We start from the raw sequence: 21,827 nt of genomic DNA, 5'->3' as shown, positions 1-21,827 counted from the left end.
CATAACCATTTTGTAATGAATGCCTAATTGAAGGAAGCTGTGCAACCTGTGTTCGATTTTGATTTGGCCTCTCTGAATAGCATCAAATATTCAACGGTTCTGTATAAAACAGATTATAAGACCTTCCTTTCTGTTCACTATTTCTGAGAGAACATTGCCCCTTTGAGGCAATTCTTTTGTGGAATTTCCATGATCATCCTGGTAGTTTGTGATCATAGGTAATATTTTATTGTATTCCAAAAAGTTATTGTATTACAAAAGCATTTTTACAAAACCACTCTACTTTTTGGCACTTAAGTTTCCCTAAGTTCTCTGTTGGTTCCCTCATATTTTTTTAGGTCTGATAAAAGTATTCAGACTTAAGGTAGAAAAATAACTATCAAAATTATATAGAACATTACAAAATCATAGAAGCCTTAGGAATTCCTACTTTATTCCAGGGAATTTTGTCTTCATTCACCATGGGGGACTTATATTTTCAGCACAAATAAGAATAAAGCATTTGAGAAAAATTGTGTAGTCCAGAAAATTGTAGAGATATGAAAAACTTGTTTGTTCAAAAAAAAGATTTTCACTTTCACCTGGCAAGTGATGTACTTGATTCCTCTGTTTCACAGCTGGTATTTCATTCCTATAAAAGCCTGGTGCTCCCTCAGGAGTTCTGGTAGCAAGTCCTAAAGGAAGGGAATAAAAGACTTTGGCATTTAATTTCTTAGCCCAAGTGAACCCAAAAGTTTTATCTTGGAGGTGAATTTCATGATAATTGTTTGGAAGGCTCTCTGTTTTGTGCCTTTATCTGAGTATTTTGGTGCCGTCCCAACAGAGGTCTATTTGGAGGGCAGAAGCTTTCTTCTTTGGAAGACATAGTGGGGTTCCAGAAATGTAGAACCAGACAGAAGGAGCATTCAAGCTGGCTATAAGACCTAGTTCTAACCCAGGTTTGAAAACAACAGAGATGGTTATTTCTTTATTAGTATTTTGTGATGTTAGCCTTTATGATATTTTAATAAAGATATCTTTACTAAAGATACCTAAGTAAACATATTTTAATAAAGATACATATTTTTATCACCCTAGCCTTAACTTGACCTTAATAGCATAGTAAGTCTATTATTGTGGACAGTGAGAATCACAAGGATTGATGGCTATATTGGTAGCAGCAGTACTAGAACCCTGATGCTAGCCTAGAAAAATATGTTCATCTGAGCAAATGATTTTTAAAGGCACATCTTCAAGAAGGAAAAATTAGAAAAATGCACATCTTGTGGGCAGATATAACTCTACAGTTGAGGGCTTGGTTAGTTTTCAATTCTTTGTCCAAAGAAAAAGGGTCTGTTTCCTTTAGGGGCTGCAGTTCTGTTCCAGATAATGGAACTAGGGCTGAATGTTAGTTCTTGCTCATCCCCTTGGAAGGTATGTTTATATAGTACTCAAACTGCACAACCTTACCTGGTGAATGAAAAAGGGTTATCCAGCTTTAAGAGAAAACAACTCTTTGTAAAATTACTAGTTTAATGTTGGTTTCTGCAGATAGACTGTCAGATGCATTTGGCATGGAGTATGTTCGTTTGTTCATTATTCTCAGTAGATAATATCTACATAACTGTAGATACTGAAAATTATTTGAATAGTTGAGTGAATGAATAAGTAATATGAAATGGTTATATTATCCTGGGAGTTGATAACATCAGCTTTCCAGTTGGCTCACTGGGATTCTTTCAGTTTCCAATTCCTCCTCAAATAAATATTTACTAGTCTTAAACTTTATTTTACTTGCAGTTTTAATGGCTAATGGCTAATGCAGTTTTTATGGCAGTTTTATGGCTCATGGCTAAATTGAGATCCATGTAGAAAATCAGAGTTACAGAACGATTATTGGTTTCTGGCTTGCCTAATTACCAAACATTCCTGCTCAGCTATTAGCATCAATGTTTTTTTTTTTTTAATTTTTTATTTATTTATGATAGTCACAGAGAGAGAGAGAGAGGCAGAGACACAGGCGGAGGGAGAAGCAGGCTCCATGCACCGGGAGCCTGATGTGGGATTCGATCCCGGGTCTCCAGGATCGCGCCCTGGGCCAAAGGCAGGCGCCAAACCGCTGCGCCACCCAGGGATCCCTAGCATCAATGTTTTAATCAGACTTTAAAGGGTTGAAGGTTTGAGATCACAAAATAGATACTGAGAAGGTAAGTATTGAAAATATATTGTAAAAATTTTCAAAGAGCCATGGTTCTCAAGTGGTTAAGAGGCCAGAAACATTAGCATTATGTAGGGAGTTGGTAGAAATACAAAATTTGAGGCCCCAGTCTAGACTTGTTCAATTAGAATCTCTGTGTTTTAACAAATTCTTCACATGATTCTAATATAGAATGTTTGAGAACCACTGCATTAAGGAAAAAACCACTTATGTTTGAGAACCACTGCATTAAGGAAAAAAATAGAGAAGGCAAGAATAGTATTGGTTCTTTAAATGCCTTATATACATGAAAAAGGGGAGATTATTCAGATACAAACATAATAATTGCCATTGTTAATCAGACCTAGTGAACTGTTTCTTAGTGTATTAATCAAGGAGACATTAGGAGGCATGGCTGTTTTTCTTAATTTTTCAAAAGTTAGATATATTACATATATTCCAGTTTTCCTTAATAACATATATTGATTTGGTTCTTCATACATTTTCTAAACATTTTAACTGTTGATATTTTCTTTTCTTTCTATCTTTAGAGATAATAGGCTTCATGAGTTTTATAAACTACTGTTAAAATCTTAAATGCACTTTTTTCAGTTACATTTTAGTTTTATGAGATTGGGCTAAAAAGTCTGCATTTACCCTAACTATACCTTTCCCGATAATCTAGATACAGTGATTTGTACAATAGGAAGAGAGGACAGAATGTAATGTTACGTATATGTGTTACTGGGGTATTCTAGGAATAGCACTGGGCACATTCTCTGTTGTGGGCTTACAAAGACTCCTTGATAAACACATTTGTCTTTTGCACGGTAAATGAATGGAATATGCAAATAATATTTCCAAATTTCTTAAGATAAAATAAACTTTGTTGGCACTGTTCCCAGAAGGATAAATTTCATACATTTTAACAAATCTATAATGATTTAAAAGCTGTAATAAGAAAAATCTCTCATTCCTCAATTATGAATTGCTACTAAAGAAGAGTGGGCCCTGTCCAACAAACCAGCCTCAAAAAGGGCACTGAAGTGATAAGTGAATCTTACAGCCAATTATTTCTGTCCTAAGCAACCTAACAAAAATGTAGCCAAAGCCTTCCTGCTTTCAAGCAACCTACTTCATTGCATGCAAAGTCCTGACTCTGCTTTGCAAAAAAAAAAAAAAAAAAAAAAGGTGGTGGTTGTGATGTTTCCAGATTTGCTCTGATATTAATGAAAAAAGAAATATTAGATGCAAAAGGCTAACAGCAAGATGTCTACTAAAAACCTATAATAATTACCATAACTATGGGAAGAAGGAAGAGATGTTTGCTAATACCACATATATTCAATATTCTATTGGAGGTCCTAGCTAATCTTTTCCTTTAGAAATAAGAAAGAGAACTGTCATTTTAACACTGGACATAATTCAATAGACAGTCCAAAAGTATTTACAAATTATTAGAATTTATCCAGTGTTCTGGATTTGAAGTCAATATACAAAACCTAATTACACTTTTATATTTCAGCCACAAACAATAAGAAAAAGATGTAAAAAATTTACGGCATATAAAAACACCAGATGCCAAGGAATAAAGCCAGTGAAAGGTGTGCAAGACCTCTCAAACTAAAACTAAAAACTTTGCTGAAAGATTCATGTGGAACAAGTAAAACTTTTTTTATAGACTATCACTGGAAATAAAACTGGACCTACCATTTTAAAAAAGTAGTATTTATTGAAGCTGAACACAGACATACCCTATGACCCCAAAATTCACTCCCAGATATTATGTACAACGAAAATGAGTTTATATTTGCATTAAAAGTTTTACAGGATTGGTCATAACAGCTTTACTTAAAATAGCGCCAAACTAAAACCACCTAAATGTGCAACAATAAAATGCATAAATAGATATATTCATATAAGGGAAGATCACACAAAAATGCAAATTATTCAGGAATGCTACTGAATATAATATATGTAATGTTGAACAAAATTAGCAAGGGGCAAGAGTAAATAATGTAGGTTTCCATTTGTATGAGAGTCTAAAACCCACAAAACAATTCTATGGTTAAAAGTCAAAACAGTAGGTACCTTTGTGTGGGCATAAGTGGCTGAGAGGCATGAGGGAGATTTCTGAGTTCTTGAGACATTTCATATTATACCTTAGTTTAAAAAGTTTACTCCTAAAGAAGCAAGATCAAGGTGTACAAAAAAAATTCCAAGTAAAAAAAGCAAGAGTTGTGGTATCATAGTAAACAAAGTGGAATTCAGGTGAAAAAGATATAATATGAAATGAACAATGGTGATTAATGGTACAAGATGTACTTTCTGTGGATGTATTTTTAAATATCTACACATGAATATTGTTAACACAGCAGATATAAGGAAAATAGAAACATTATTAGTACAGTATTTTAATTCTCCTTTATTCTTGACAAGTAATCAAAAAAGAACATGAAAGGCTTCAATAACATTAAGGTAGCACTTATATCTACTTAATGCTACAAGTTAACATTAAGTAACTCAGGTAAAGACAAATTGCTTACTCTATGGAAAACACTGAGAATGCAATCACAATTTGTCAAAACCTATGACACATATAGTGTAGAGTTCAATGGGAAATTTAATCTTATTTATAAAGAAATAATATCAATGTAAGAAATGAATGAATGAAGCATCTACCACAACAACAACAAAAATGGAACAGTGAAAAATAAAGGAAAGCAAAGGAGGGAACTAATAAAGTTAAAAGCAGAAATTAAAAGCCCCAAATCCACTAAACCTTCTGTTCAGGTTAAAAAAAAACAAAACAGAAAAATAGATTGACTATTAACTAGCTTAAATAGAGAACCACAATCTTTGCATATGATACATTTGAGCATTGTTAGAAAATTTCCATAATGAAAAGTTTTCTTTACAGAGAATATGAAAACACAAAATAATTATAAAGGCTAAATGACTTGATGGGAGAATTCTACCAAAATTAAAAAATGGTTGACTCCAATAGTATTTAAATTGTCTGGCATAAAGAAAGAAGTTCTTAAAAGAAATATCTGAATGCAGAAGAGATACCACAAGCAAAGTTAAACTGAGAAAAATATTTGGATCTCATAAAAGGGTAATCTTAATTTGTAAAGAGGCAGTAAAATTGATATGAAAGGGATAAACCTATAGAATATGGGCAAATTGTATGAATAGGTGATTTACTAAAAAAATATTAAAGAGTTCTTAAACAATTGAAAAGGTATTCAATATCACTTTCATGAGAGGTAAATTGAAAGAAACTACATGGACACATCCTTTCTTCCCTAACAGACTTGCGAAATTCAAAAAATAACCAATATTTGAATGTTGCTGGAAGAAGAGAAAGAAAATTGGGAGAATTTATAAAGAGAATTTATCTATTTAGAATTTATCTATTTATGCTTTAGATAGGCATACACTCTTTGACTTAGCTCCAAATTTAGGAATTTATCTTATACCTGTACACATTTAAAATGAATGTACAAGTGTTAGTCACTGTAGCATTATATGCTATGGAAGAAGTTTGGTAGCAAATCAAGTGTCCTTTAATTGGTGAAATGACTAAGTTATGGTACATGCAATTAAATATCATACAACTATCATTATGTAATCAAATGGAAATACAAGATACATAGTAAAGTGAAACAATCAAAGTATGGTGTAACTCATATACTACTTGTGTACAAAACAGGAAGCAAAAAAGAATATATGTCTTTTTGGTTTGTTTACAAACAAAGGATAAATAAGAAAGTAGCTGTTTTTTTTTTTTTTTCAAAAGAAGTAAAAAAGGATAGAGACAGTATATGGTGAAGGGTCAGAGGGGAGACTTTAAATTCTATTTCTTTTTGACATTTAAAGTGAAGTTATTTAAATTGATATAGAATATTGAACTTATAGTGAAGATTTCTAACAGAAAATATCAAAGTAATATTTTAAGGAGATTAATTTTACAACCCGATATGCAAAATGAATTGTAAGACTGAGAGATGAATAGCAGAGACACATGTTAGAACATTTTTGTGATATACTAAAGGTGGAGTAACAAATGCCTAAATTAGGATGGTGCCAATAGAAATGCCAAAGAAAGGATAAATTTATGGGATCATGTTTAAAATAAAAGCAGTAAAATAAAGATTAAATAGATATGATTAAAACAAAAATTTACACAGGACACAACTAGATTCTATGTAGCCTACATTCCTGAAGAATAAAGATAAACAACTAACAATTCTTAAGACAGTAAATTGAGGAAATGTCATAGTTCTAAATGATTTTCTAAAAGACAGAATTAATTCCTTTATAAGGTATTAAATGTTTATATATTTGTGTGAAGTTAAAATAAAAAAATAATTTTCAATTCTCTATGAAAACACATCTATAGTTCAATATCAAGGATGCACCTAACATTTTTGCTTAAAATTTACATATTTATGCATTGGAGAAAGATCAGATAAATAAATTTTATTTATTTTTATTTTTTATTTTTTTTAGATAAATAAATTTTAAAAAATAAGCTAACCATAACACCCAACAATTTCTACTACTAACATTTTTTTGCATACCTTAAAGACTTATTCCTAGGAATCTTTATTTATTTAAAAGATTTTTATTTATTCATGAGAGACAAAGAGGCAGAGACACAGGCAGAGGGAGGAGAAGCAGGCTCCATGCAAGAAGCCCGATGTGGGACTCCAGGATCATGCCCTGAGCCAAAGGCAGACGTTCAACCGCTGAGCCACCCAAGCATCCCTCTAGGAATCTTTATACTCACATTCTCTTACTGATTCAACTCTAGCTATAAGAAGACAGAGTTTCTGTATAACATTACCAATTTTTACTTAGCATTATTTATACATCTGTGAAAAAAAAATCTTCCCTTAAAATGTCTCTTTAGTAGTGCACTCATAACTTTGGTCTTAATTGTTTGGGAAGCCAAAAATATTTTTAAAGACATTTATTTCTAATTGATTTTATTATTATTTTTAAAAATTTTATTCATGAGAGACAGAGAGGCAGAGACACAGGCAGGGGGAGAAGCAGGCTTCATGCAGGGAGCCTAATGTGGGACTCAATCCCAGAACTTCAGGATCATGTCCTGAGCCAAATTTTGCTCAACCGCTGAGCAACTTAGGCATCCCTCTAATTGATTATAGAATGAAATTTACTTATGATTAAATTTCAGAAACTAAATTACAATTACTAAAATTATGAATTTCACATTGTAAGAATTATGAAAATAAAGCAGTATATTACTGCAGTGAATTACCAGAAGACTGAAAGGTACCATTCATGTTTACCTGAAGTGGGAGACTTGCAGCGCTCAAGTTCCAGGGGAACTGGACTGTCATTTAGCTCAGTCAAACCTGAAAGTGAAATGATAAGAAATGAGATAAATTTTGCTAACACTTTGTAGATAATTCTTATTTATTCCTGAAAGTTTAAAAAGGTTTTTCTTCTCTTGTGAAAACTTTTCTAGTCTCATGATAATGATTCTGAAAATTTGTTTCAATAAGTGATACCAGGTACAATAAGGAGCAATAACTAACAGATATACAAGGAGTAATTGAACATAATGGTAGAAAATATAAAATATATTTTTTTTCATGCAAAACAGCTACTTTAATAGATGACCTAATTTCATCTGAAAATAGGCCAAAAATAATACAACTTCTAAGGGGTTTTTTAGAAAGATCTAATCAAATCTTCTACTTTCAAAAGAAATGCTTACTGGCTTTTATAAAGAACATTAAGGGGATGCTACAAATTTAAGTATTATACTTAGTTATAAAAAGGCAGTGTTGTATAGTACATATTGATTTCATGGTATCAAATTCCTTCTTATAATCACTACATTTTTCTCTTATTTTTAATATTTCGTCACTTTACTGATAAATTCAAGGATAGGCACAATAGGTTAATAAACATTTTATAATTCTCATTATCTGCCAGCCTGCATTCCTATGGTATTTGTAAAATACCCTTAATATGGTTTTCCTATCCTTGTTAGAGATTCTTGTATACTTCTTCTTTAATTAAATATTCAGAGTTTCTACTTTGATGTAAATCTCCCTACCCAAAAGTACTTAAGGGCTATTGTTAATTACCAAAACGATCTTTGTTCATATTCCTTGCCATTCCTTGCTACATTCCTATGTAATTTGTATGAATAAACTTGCTGTGGATTAAAAAAATCATAGAATTTCAGAAAACATCTGCTGTGGTACTCTAGCCCAACTTTTATGTTTTACAGATAAGAAACTGTCAGTTCAGAGTTTAAACTGTTTTAAGGTTACAGAACTAAGCTAGTGCCAAAGCTTGAATAGAATTCTTTATATATTTAAGAGTTTTTTGTTGGAAGTAGGTATTGTGAATATTTTCTTCCCATGTGTCTTGTCATTTTCTTAGTGAAAATGAAATGTCTTTTGATGATCAGATTTGTTTCCTTGAAGGACAATTTATCATTTTTTTCTTTTGTAATTTCTTTTTTTTTGAATTCCTATGTGAGTCATCTTTGCCTACTCCATGGTCATGAAGATATTATTGTTTTCTTTAAGAAGCTTTTTAATTTTCAGCTTTCATTTTTAGGACTATATTTCATCTCAAATTAATTTTGATTGTGGTGTGAAGAGATTAAGGTCCACTTCTCCCCTATATGTTTGTCCAGTTTTTCCATCGTAATTTGTTTAAAAAGATTTTCCTTTCTTCATTGATTTTTATTAGTGCCTTAGTAAAAAATAAATTTGCCACATAAGTGTAGGTTTATTTCTGGACTTTATATTCTGTAGTCATTGGTTTATTTGCCTATCTTTTTCTTTTTAAGATTTTATTTATTCATGAGAGACATGGAGAGAGAGGCAGAGACACAGGCAGAGGGACACAGCAAGCTCCCTGCCAGGAGCCTGATGCAGGACTCAATCCCAAGATCCCAGGATCATGACCTAAGCCAAGGGCAGACAGACACTTAATCACTGAGTCACCCACATGCCCCTATTTGCCTATCTTTTTTTGATTACCACCCTAATTAATGTAGGTTTATAGTACATCTTGAAGTCAGGTAGTAATATACTCCAACTTTTTCTTTCCAAGAGTGTTTTAATCATCTCAGATTCTTTGCACTTCCAAATAAATTTCAGAATCAATTTGTCAATTTCTACAAAAGGATATGCCAGATTTTTATTGGACTGTAATAAATCCAAGATAATTTTGGAAGAATAAACATTTAAAAAACATTCAGTCTCCCAACCCATAAAGATGCTGTTCTCCTCCATTAAATAAATGATCTTTTAAAATTTTCTTTCTGCAGTAGTTTGTAGATTTCAGTATAGAGGTTTTTGATCACAGCATTTTTCAAGTCTTCTATTTTCTCTCTGGTTTTCCACCTGGTTCTTATTAAATCTTGATTTTTTAAAAAAAGAATCTAGTCCAACAATCTGTCTTCTGATTGGATTGGCCTCAAATAAGCAATTGGGAAGATATCCCTCTTTTTTTCTATTCCCTGAAGTTGTTTACATAAGATTAGTGTTTTTTCCTCCTTAAATGTTTGATAGAATTAATCAGAGAAGTTATTTGAACCCTGCAGTTTTCTTTGTTTTGGCTATTCAATTTTGAATACAATTTTTTTTAAAAGATAGGAGGCTATTTATATTTTCCAATGTGTTTGGTGTCAGTTATATAATTTTTTCTTTCAAGAAATTTCTTAATTTCATCTATTCTGTCAATTTATAGGCATATAGTTGTTCATAGTCTTTATTATATTTGATGTCTGTAGAAAATCCATAGTGATATTCCTTTTTTCATTTATTGGTTACTTTTTTCCTTCTGGATCAATCTTATGAGGGTTTTACAGTTATTAGTAATTTTTTTTAAGAACTATCTTGTGATCTTGTTGATATACTCATAGTTTGCTCTCTATTTCATTCACTTCCTTCACTATTCCTTTCCTTCTGTTTACTTTGTGTTACACTATTCTTTTTTTAGTGTCTTAGCAACGTTTATTGATTTGATGTCGTTTGTTTTCTAATATAACTACTAATGTTCTAAATCTTACCCTTAAATACTAAACAACATCTCACAAATTTGGTATTTTGTGTTTATACTTGCAGTTCGAAAGTATTTAAAAATTTCCCTGTGATTTGCTTTTTAAGCCATGTGATAGTCTTAATTTCCAAATATTTGGGGACATTAATACATATTCTGTTATTGATTTCTAACTTTTTTATGATCAAGGAACATATTCTGCTTGATATTAGTCCTTTAGAATCCACTATGCCTGTGAATATTCCAGGTCCACATGAAAAATGCATATTTTCCTTTGTATGGTGCAGATGTCTCTTTATGTCAGTTAGGCCAATTTAGGTTGAGAGTTGCTTAAGGTTTTTATATACTTAACAATTTTTGCCTATTTGACCAGTTATTGAGGAGAAATGAATCCATAGCTATGATTGCATATTTATCTATTTCTTTCATTTCCTTTTTTGCTTTCTATATTTTCAATATCTCTTATTAGGTCTGTACCTGTATAGGATTTTATATACCTTTCAAATAAAGTGATTCTTTTCTAATTTGGAATTGCCTATCTATCTCCTTGTCTTGATGTCCACTTTATCTCATGATAGCTTTCTTGAGATTAGCATTTTGATAAAATTACTTTTCCCTTCATTTACTGTCCATCTATTTGTATATGTTTTCATAATTAAAGTGCATCTCTTATAAACAACATATAGAGACAACATTAAATTTTGTCTCACAATCTCTGCCCTTTATTGGGGTGGGTGGGTGATGTGATGTTTGTTTCATTTACATTTAGTATAGCCATTAATAGTTATGTTTATGTCTACTTTTTTTTTGTTCAGTTTGCCCTTCTGTCTTTTTTCCATTATTTCTCTTTTCTGTCCTTTGAGAAAATAAAAATTTTTTAAAGATTTTATTTATTTGTTCATAAGAGACACAGGGAGAGGCAGAAGCACAGACAGAAGGAGAAGCAGGCTCCATGCAGGGAGCCTGACGTGGGACTCAAACTCTGGTCTCCAGGATCACACCCTGGGCCAAAGGCAGTGCTAAACCGCTGAGCCACCCAGGCTGCCCGAGAAAATAAAATATTTTTTAGTGTTTTATTTTATCTTCTTTTTGGCTACTTACCTTCACCTTTGTTTTATTATTTTTAGTGGTTCTTCTAGGGATTATAATATGCATCTGTAATTCATCACAATCTACTTTTTAAAAAATATTTTATTTATTCATAGACACAGAGAGAGAGAGAGGCAGAGACACAGGCAGGGGGAGAAGCAGGCTCCATGCAGGGAGCCCGATGTGGGACCCAATCCTGGGTCTCCAGAATCACTCCCCAGGCTGCAGGCGGCGCCAAACCGCTGTGTCACTGGGGCTGGCCCACAATCTACTTCTAATTATTATTGCATCATTTATCTTATGATGAAAGAAACTTACAACATTATAACGTAATTCTGTTTATGTCCCTCCCATCCTTTGTTACTAATGTCATATATTTTTCTCTACATGTTATAAACTCATTAATACAGTTAGTTTTAATTTAAAAATTAAATGAATCCTTAGGGATTTTAAGACAAAATAATCTTTTATATTTACCCACATAATTATTCTTTCCAATGCTTTTCATTCTTACTAGACATCTAAACTCCATCTGGTGCTATTTCCTTCAGCTTAAAAACCTCCTTTACCATATCTGCCAATGACAAATTTATTTACCTTTATATTAAAATATTTTTGGTAGATGTAGAATTCTGGCTTTTCCTATTCTTTGCAGTCCAACCATCTATAGAAGGCCCCCCCCTTTTTTTTTCTGCATCTGTTCCCAGGTCAGTCATTTGCCCCAGGTATGGAAGCAGCTACAGATTTCTGATCATCTATGAGTAGCTCTTTTCACTCAAGCAAGACTTCTTTGATCCACAAAACTTTTAAATATTTCCATAGAGAAGTATAATTTTAACTTTATCATTATATGTATCACAGGGTTTAATTATTGTTATCATAATCGTTGTTACCATGGGAATGAAGCTTTCATGTCCCTCAACATCCTATCTGGAAATGGGAAGCCCCTCCCTCACTTTTATCTTATATCTTGGAAACACTGTGAAAGCTGGATTGAAGACATGGAAGACCAAACGAATGGAAACTAGGGAAATTGATTAATCCATTACTGATACTAGTTAGGTATCCAGTGATACCTGGATCAGAGTACATGCCAAATAATTGTGCTTTTCCCAAGATTATTGTGAGACCAAACGAATGGAAACTAGGGAAATTGATTAATCCATTACTGATACTAGTTAGGTATCCAGTGATACCTGGATCAGAGTACATGCCAAATAATTGTGCTTTTCCCAAGATTATTGTGAGATTTCCCAAAGATTAGGTGGAGAAAATTATGTCTGATATACAAATAGACTAAAGTAAATTGACTAAACTTGGAAAGTTTATACAGTGATTCATTAGAAAATATATAATAAATTATGGTTGAGAACAGATACAGAAATTTTATGGTGAATAACTGAATATCAGAAGACAAACCCTTTGGTTACAGTGAATTACGTCAACCTTTATTTAAAATTTCTAAGAGTATACAGTTGATCCTTGTGCGAACGGGCTTTAAATTGCACAAGTCTGCTTATACATAATTTTTTTCAATAAATACAGTATAATGCTATACATGTATTTTCCTTCTTTTCTTTTTTTTTTTTAAAGATTTTATTTATTTATTAATGAGAGAGAGAGAGAGAGACAGACAGACAGAAAGAGAGAGAAAGGCAGAGACACAGGCAGAGGGAGAAGCAGGCTCCATGCACCGGGAGCCAGACGTGGGATTCGATCCCGGATCTCCAGGATCGTGCCCTGGGCCAAAGGCAGGCGCCAAACCGCTGCGCCATCCAGGGATCCCCCCTATTTTCTTAATAGCATTTTCTTTAGTGGACTTTATTGTAAGAATACAGTATATAATACATACACAAAATATGTGTTAACTGACTTACTGGAAAGGCTTTTGGTCAATAGTAAGCTATTCATAGTTATGTTTCTGGGGAGTCCAAAGTTAAACGCAGATTTTTGAGTGCACAGGAGGGTTGGTACCTCTAATCTCACACTATTTAAGGGTCAACTATGTATCTATAATGTATCTTGGTGTATAATATAATGAAGACAGTATTTGAAGTAGCAACTTGTGAATGTTAAATGAAATATCAGTATTTTTTTGGAGACTAAAACCCAGTATACAAGTGTCTTCATACATACAACTAGGCTATACTTTGGGGGATTTTCTTACCAAGTTATGATTTGCCACAAATGATTATTTTCCAATTTGACTGACACTTTGGTGAGATAATTTTCTGTTGTGGAATAGTATATAGGATGTTTATTGGCATTCTATTTACTAGATACCAGTAGAGTACTCCTCTAATGACAAACGCCAAAAATATACCCAGACATTGCCAAATGTTCTGTCAGGGAGACAATTATTCCTGGTTGAGAACCACTGCTGTTATATTAGCTTGTTTTATTTGTTTGACTCACTCTGAGATTACTAGCTAAATTCTAGAAAACTCACATATATTACTAAGTAATAGCTCCTCTGCTTTTCTTGCTTTGTTCATTTTGTTTAAATTCAAAGATGAAACCTTATATTTTACCTACTAATTACACTTCAATGTAGTTGCTTTCCAGCACAAAGTCTTGAGGTAAAAAAAAAACACTAAAACTGATTTCAAAAAGAAAGGAAATCTGATTGGAAATCAGAGATATAAAAACTACTTGTTAACCAAATCATACATTTTTCAACTTATCCCTCTCATTCTATAGCTCTCTCTAGCCTTTTTGCACCTATTATGATAGTGAAAGCCTTCTGTTAACCAATCTTTGTATATATGTTCTGATTCGCATCCCCTTTCACTCTCTTAAGGATTTTCCTCCTTTAGTTATCCTTTCTCCTCTTTATCATCAATCTCTCTCTCTAGGAATCATTCCATAGTCACATTAATTTTAAAATATACTTTTTATCTTGAATGAAAACAAAAATTTCCTCCTAACCCTTTATTCCAGTCCAGTACTGACCTATTTTTCTTCACTCCCTCAAACCAAACATCTTAAAAAGAGTTATTTACTTGTTCTATTTCCTCACTTGCCTCTCTTCTCCCTAATATAATTTTGCTTTCTATTCCAATACTTTTCCCAACCTACTTTTTAAAGAGTCTCAGAACAAGACCCACTAGTCGCTTTCCTGAGCTTACCCTATTTTTCCTATCTGCAGCATTTAACATGGCTAACTACTTCCTGAAACACTCCTCTTCATTTTGGCTTCTGCAATAGTGTCCCTAATTTTTCTCTTCTCTCTGGCAAATCCTTGTGCCATCTGCTCCTGGTTCCTTTGAAATTTAAATGTTGAAATTCCTGATGGCTGTATCCATAATCCTCCCGCCCCTTCCCTTTTCTCCCCTGCCTAGGCAATTTCATTTATTCCCATGTCATGTCACACTATATGTATACTAAAGACTCAGATTATAGCATTGATATTCAGATTTGTTTACTTGTTTGTTTCACATCTTCACTTGGATAAGTGATAGACATATCAAAATTTAACATATCTAAAACTGAAGTTTTACTGCTTATTACCATGCTCTACCCCAACCCTAACTTCATCTTTGTATTATGATACAATGTCAATCAGTTAAAGCCCAAATCCGGGAAGAATCTTTGATTCCACTCTCTGATCTCCCACATTGAATTAGAATTAGCAGCTTCTAATGATTCTTGGATCTATCCTTTTCTCTACAATAACATTTCTAAAACCCTAGTCAAAACCACCTCCTTATCTTTTCTGGCCTCCTAACTGGTATGCTGGCTTTTTTTTTTCTTTTTTTTGGTTGGCTTCGCAATATTTTCTTAATGCAGCTGTGTGGATGATATTTTTAAGACATAAGTCATATCATTCCTCTGCTTGAAGTAAAATAGAATTTCTTATAATTGCCTCAGGAGCACATATAATCTTGTCTCTGCTCATATAGACATCAAAATCTTAACTCATTTTCCTTCTGAATAATTTTTCACTATGCTCCTAGCCTCTTTGGCCTTCTATTTCTAGAAGATAGTTAAGTCCCTTACCACATTAAAACATTCTTATGGGTTGTTTATGCTACCTGGAATACACTACTCCCTGCTGGTTATGTGTCTAGTTCTTTTTTTAAAAAGTTTTATTGAGGTTCCATTCCCATATTTATAAAGTATATGATTTGGTAAATTTCAGCATATGTATACACCTGTGAAACTATCTCCAGGATCAAGATAATAACATATCCCTCATGCCCAAAAGAGTTCATGTCTTTTTGTAACCTTCCTTCTAGCCCTTCCCGTAAGTGCCCCTTCTCATCCCCAGGCAAACACTGATCTGCTTTCTGTCACTGTGCATTAGTTTTGATTTCCTAGAATTTTATATAAATGTAGTCAACAATATGCATCCCTTTTTGCCTACTTTCTTTTACTCAGTGCAATTGTTTTGAGATTAATCCATGTTGCAACATTTCTCAATAGGGCACTCAAAGAGAGGGAGGCATACCATAAGAGACTCCTAACTATAGAGAACAAACTGAGGGTTTGTTTGCAGAAACTGAGGGTTTCTGCAGAGGACGTGGATGGGGGATGGGTTAAGGGTGATGGGTATTGAGGAGGGCACTTGTGATGAGCACTGAGTGTTATATGTAATTGATGATTACTAAATTCTACTCCTGAAACTAATATTACACTACATGTTAACTAAAAAATAAAAACTTGAAACATTAAAAAAAAAAGGAAAAAATAGTGTGTTCCTTTTATTGCTTAGTAAGCCAGTGAATGGGTATAACAGAATTTGCTTATCCACTTGCCTATTGTGGAGATTTTTAGTTGTTTTTGACTATTAATGTTTCAGGGTTTGGTTGCTATGAATGTCTTTGTATTCATACATGCTTTCCACTTTCATTTGTCTAGGGTTAAATAACTAGATATAAAATGACTACATCATATTATAAGTGTATGTTTAAATCTTTATAACCTGCCAACTGATCATCCATTGTACATTCCTACCAGTATGGTGGGAGAGTTCTATTTCTTCCGCATTCTTGCCCATACTTGAGATGATCAATCTTTTTAAATTTTAGCCACTCTAACCAATGTATAATGATATCTCATTGTAGTTTTAATTTGATTTTTCTAATGATGAGTATTGAGTATCTTTTCATACGTTTATTTTTTATCGTTTACTTCTTTAATTTGTTGATTTGAATTAATAATGAAGGACCATCATTGTATTCCTGGAATAGTCTCTATTTAATCATTTTTTACATTCAGCTAGATTTGATTTCCTAAACTTTTCCATTTTTTCCAAGTTTTTGTTTAAATTCCAGTTACTTAACATACAGTATAATGTTAGTTTTAGGTGTAGAACTTAGTGATTCATCACTTATGCAACACCTAGTGCCCATCACAACAAGTGCTCTCTTTGACCCATCACCCATTTAACCTATTCTCCCTCCCATCTCCCCTCCAGTAATTCTCAGCTTGTTCTCTATAGTTAAAAGTTTGTTTTATGGTTTGCCTCTCTCACTCTCCTTTTTACCCCCATGTTCATCTCTTTGGCCACTGAAGTTCCACATATGAGTGAAATCATATGGTATTTGTTTTTCTCTGACTTATTTTCCCCTTAGCATAATATACTCTAGCCCCATCCATATCATTGCAAATGGCACGATTTCATTATTTTTTGATGGCTGAGTAATATTCCATTCATATATATATATGTGTATATATATATATACACACACCCACACACGCCCACACACACACACACACACACACACACATTTTCTTTATCCATTCATTAGTCAAAGGACATTTGAGTTCTTTTCATAATTTGGCGATTGTTGATGCTATAGACAGTGGTGAATCAGTATTTTTGTATGCTTTGGATAAATACTTAGCAGTGCAAATGCTGGATCATAGAATAATTCTATTTTTAACTTTTTGAGGAACCACCATACTGTTTTCCACAGTGGCTGCATCCGTTTGTATTCCCACAAGCAGTATAAGAAGCTTCCCCTTTCTCTATATCCTTGTCAATACCCGTGGTTTCCTGTGTTGTTAATTTTAGCCATTTTGACATGTGAGATGATATCTCTTTAGAGTTTATTTTTGGTTTTTATCTCCCTGATGTTGAGGATGTTGAGCATCTATTTGTGTGTCTGTTAGCCATCCATATGTCTTCTTTGAAAAAATGTCTAATCATGTCTTCCGCCTTTTAACTGAATTATTTGTTTTTGAGTGATTTTTATAAGTTCTCTATAGATTTTGGATACTAACCCTTTATCAGAGATGTCATTTGCAAATATCTTCTCTGATTCTGAAGGTTACCTTTTAGTTTTGTTGATTATTTCATTTGCTGTTCATATGCTTATTTATTATCAGTCTATCTTTTGTGAATTATTCAAATTTTTTGCCCATAGTTTTATTATTTGCTTTATTTTTTATTATTTGCTTTATTATTGAGTTTTTATTTATTTATCTTTAATATTTTTATTTATTTATTCATAGACACACACACACACACACACACACAGAGAGAGAGAGAGAGAGAGAGAGGCAGAGACACAGGCAGAGGGAGAAGCAGGCTCCATGCAGGGAACCCGATGTGGGACTCGATCCCGGGTCTCTAGGATCACACCCCGGGCTGCAGGCAGCACTAAACCACTATGCCACCGGGGCTGCCCTATTATTTTTTAGAAGTTTAAAAATATATTCTAGATATGAATCCCTTATAGGATATGTGCTTTGCACATATTTTCTCCTAGTCTGTGGCTTAACTTTTCATTCTCATATCAATGTCTTCTGAAGAGTAGAAATTTTTAATTTTTAAAGAAGTCCAATGTAATCCTATGTTCTTGTATGAAGCATGCTATTGGTATGTTATTTTAAAACTTTTGTATAACCCAGTGTTATAAAAATCTTCTTTTTTTAATTTACAACTTTAGGTTTTTATATTAAGGCTCATAATCTATTTATAAATTAGTTTTTTAAAATTACCAGAAAATATGGATCAAAGTTAATTTTTTTACACAAGGGTATCTAGTTGTTTAAATACCAATTATAGAAAAGACTATCCTTCCTCTACTTAATTGCCTTTGCACCTTTGTCAAAAACCAGTTGTTCGAGGGAGGGGCAAGACGGCGGCAGAGTAGGGTCTCCAAGTCACCTGTCCTCAACAAATTACCTAGAAAACCATCCAATCATCCTGAAAATCTACGAATTCGGCCTGAGATTTAAAGAGAGACCAGCTGGACTGCTACAGTGAGAAGACTTCGCGCTTCTATCAAAGTAGGAAGACGGGGAAAAAGAAATAAAGGAACAAAAGGCCTCCAAGGGGGAGGGGCCACGCGAGGAGCCGGGCTGAGGCCGGGGCGAGTGTCCCCAGGACAGGAGAGCCCCGTCCCGGAGGAGCAGGAGCTGCACCAACCTTCCCCGCGGAAAGGCCTCCCGGGGAATTGGAGCAGGATCCCCAGAAAGGCGGGGATGCCCTCGGGCTCCCTGGGACAGTAACAGAGGAACTGCGCCCCGGGAGAGTGCGCCGAGCTCCCTAAGGGCTGCAGCGCTCGGCGGGACCCGGAGCAGCTCGGAGGGGCTCGGGCGGCGGCTCCGTGGAGGGGGCTGCGGGGCGGGAGCAGGAATCCAACAGCGCAGGCCCCGTAGCACAGGGCGCCGGGACACAGCCCAGGATCCGGCCTCCCCCGGGACAGGCAGAGGCCGGGAGGGCCCAGGACAGCAAGGACGCTCCTGCCTGGAACTGAGCAGATCAGCGGCCCCGCCCGGGAGCCCCCAGGCCCTGCAGATGGAGAGCCCCGGAGCTACTGCGGGAGCTGACTCCAGGGTCCCAGAGCTGCCCCCCCACTGTGGCTTCCTCCCGGGGCCTCACAGGGTGAACAACCCCCACTGAGCCCTGCACCAGGCAGGGGCAGAGCAGCTCCCCCAAGTGCTAACACCTGAGAATCAGCACAGCAGGCCCCTCCCCCAGAAGACCAGCGACACGGACCAGTTCCAAGGGAAGTCAAGGGACTTAAAGTATACAGAATCAGAAGATACTCCCCCGTGTTTTTTTTTTTGTTTTTGTTTTTGTTTTTTTATTGTTTTGTTTTGTGCTTTTTTCTCTCTCTCTTTCTTCTTGATTTCTGATTGCTTCCCCCACCCCCCCCTTTTTTTTCTTTTTTCTCCTTTCTTTCTTTTTCTTTCTTTTTCTTCTCTTTTTCCCCTTTTTTTTCTTCTTTCTCTTTTTTCTTTTTCTCTTTTCTTTCCTTCTCTCTCTTTTTCTCCTTTTCCCAATACAACTTGTTTTTGGCCACTCTGCACTGAGCAAAATGACTAGAAGGAAAACCTCACCTCAAAAAAAAGAATCAGAAACAGCCCACTCTCCCACAGAGTTACAAAATATGGATTACAATTCGATGTCAGAAAGCCAATTCAGAAGCACTATTTTACAGCTACTGGTGGCTCTAGAAAAAACCATAAAGGACTCAAGAGACTTCATGACTGCAGAATTTAGATCCAATCAGGCAGAAATTAAAAATCAATTAAATGAGATGCAATCCAAGCTAGAAGTCCTAACGACGAGGGTTAACGAGGTGGAAGAACGAGTGAGTGACATAGAAGACAAGTTGATGGCAAAGACGGAAACTGAGGAAAAAAGAGACAAGCAATTAAAAGATCATGAGGATAGATTAAGGGAAATAAATGACAGCCTGAGGAAGAAAAACCTATGTTTAATTGGGGTTCCTGAGGGCGCCGAAAGGGACAGAGGGCCAGAATATGTATTTGAACAAATCCTAGCTGAAAACTTTCCTAACCTGGGAAGGGAAACAGGCATTCAGATCCAGGAAATAGAGAGATCCCCCACTAAAATCAACAAAAACCGTTCAACACCTCGACATTTAATAGTGAAGCTTGCAAATTCCAAAGATAAGGAGAAGATCCTTAAAGCAGCAAGAGAAAAAAAGTCCCTGACTTTTATGGGGAGGAATATTAGGGTAACAGCAGACCTCTCCACAGAGACCTGGCAGGCCAGAAAGGGCTGGCAGGATATATTCAGGGTCCTAAATGAGAAGAACATGCAACCAAGAATACTTTACCCAGCAAGGCTTTCATTCAAAATGGAAGGAGAGATAAAGAGCTTCCAAGACAGGCAGGAACTGAAAGAATATGTAACCTCCAAACCAGCTCTGCAAGAAATTTTAAGGGGGACTCTTAAAATTCCCCTTTAAGAAGAAGTTCAGTGGAACAATCCACAAAAACAAGGACTGAATAGATATGATGACACTAAACTCATATCTATCAATAGTAACTCTGAACGTAAATGGGCTTAATGACCCCATCAAAAGGCGCAGGGTTTCAGACTGGATAAAAAAGCAGGACCCATCTATTTGCTGTCTACAAGAGACTCATTTTAGACAGAAGGACACCTACAACCTGAAAATAAAAGGTTGGAGAACCATTTACCATTCAAATGGTCCTCAAAAGAAAGCAGGGGTTGCCATCCTTATATCAGATAAATTAAAATTTACCCCAAAGACTATAGTGAGAGATGAAGAGGGACACTATCTCATACTCAAAGGATCTATCCAACAAGAGGACTTAACCATCCTCAATATATATGCCCCGAATGTGGGAGCTGCCAAATATTTAAACCAATTAATAACCAAACTCAAGAAATACCTTGATAATAATACACTTATACTTGGTGACTTCAATCTAGCTCTTTCTACCCTCGATAGGTCTTCTAAGCACAACATCTCCAAAGAAACGAGAGCTTTAAATGATACACTGGACCAGATGGATTTCACAGATATCTACAGAACTTTACATCCAAACTCAACTGAATACACATTCTTCTCAAGTGCACATGGAACTTCCTCCAGAATAGACCACATACTGGGTCACAAATCGGGTCTGAACCGATACCAAAAGATCGGGATAGTCCCCTGTATATTCTCAGACCATAATGCCTTGAAATTAGAACTTAATCACAACAAGAAGTATGGAAGGACCACAAACACGTGGAGGTTAAGGACCATCCTGCTAAAAGATGAAAAGGTCAACCAGGAAATTAAGGAAGAATTAAAAAGATTCATGGAAACTAATGAGAATGAAGATACAACCGTTCAAAATCTTTGGGATGCAGCAAAAGCAGTCCTGAGGGGGAAATACATCGCAATACAAGCATCCATTCAAAAACTGGAAAGATCTCAAATTCAAAAGCTCACCTTACACATAAAGGAACTAGAGAAAAAGCAACAAATAGACCCCACCCCCAGCAGAAGAAGACAGTTAATTAAAATTCGAGCAGAACTCAATGATATCGAGACCAAAAGAACTGTGGAACAGATCAACAGAACCAGGAGTTGGTTCTTTGAAAGAATTAATAAGATAGATAAACCATTAGCCAACCTTATTAAAAAGAAGAGAGAGAAGACTCAAATTAATAAAATCATGAATGAGAAAGGAGAGATCACTACCAACACCAAGGAAATACAAACGATTTTAAAAACATATTATGAACAGCTGTACGCCAATAAATTAGGAAATCTAGAAG

The 21,827-nt window shown here is 34.8% G+C and overlaps 1 protein-coding gene across 11 annotated transcripts in view; it reads right to left on the bottom strand.

Moving 5' to 3' along the window:
- STXBP5L (syntaxin binding protein 5L) overlaps window positions 1-21,827 on the bottom strand; it is a 389,595-nt gene that overhangs the window by 59,737 nt on the left and 308,031 nt on the right. For 6 of the 11 annotated variants that reach the window (XM_025990142.2, XM_025990141.2, XM_072724617.1 and 3 more), the window contains one exon: window positions 7,498-7,563. In XM_025990142.2, the coding sequence (XP_025845927.1) occupies window positions 7,498-7,563 (66 nt within the window). Of the gene's footprint in view, window positions 1-581; window positions 675-7,497; window positions 7,564-21,827 lie in introns of all 11 variants that reach the window. The other 5 variants (XM_072724595.1, XM_025990140.2, XM_072724585.1 and 2 more) reach the window with 1 other exon arrangement.

The sequence above is a fragment of the Vulpes vulpes genome, chromosome 1 (assembly GCF_048418805.1).
Source record: "Vulpes vulpes isolate BD-2025 chromosome 1, VulVul3, whole genome shotgun sequence".
In the NCBI taxonomy this organism is placed as follows: Eukaryota; Metazoa; Chordata; class Mammalia; order Carnivora; family Canidae; genus Vulpes; species Vulpes vulpes.
This window is presented reverse-complemented; position numbering and strand designations above follow the sequence as displayed.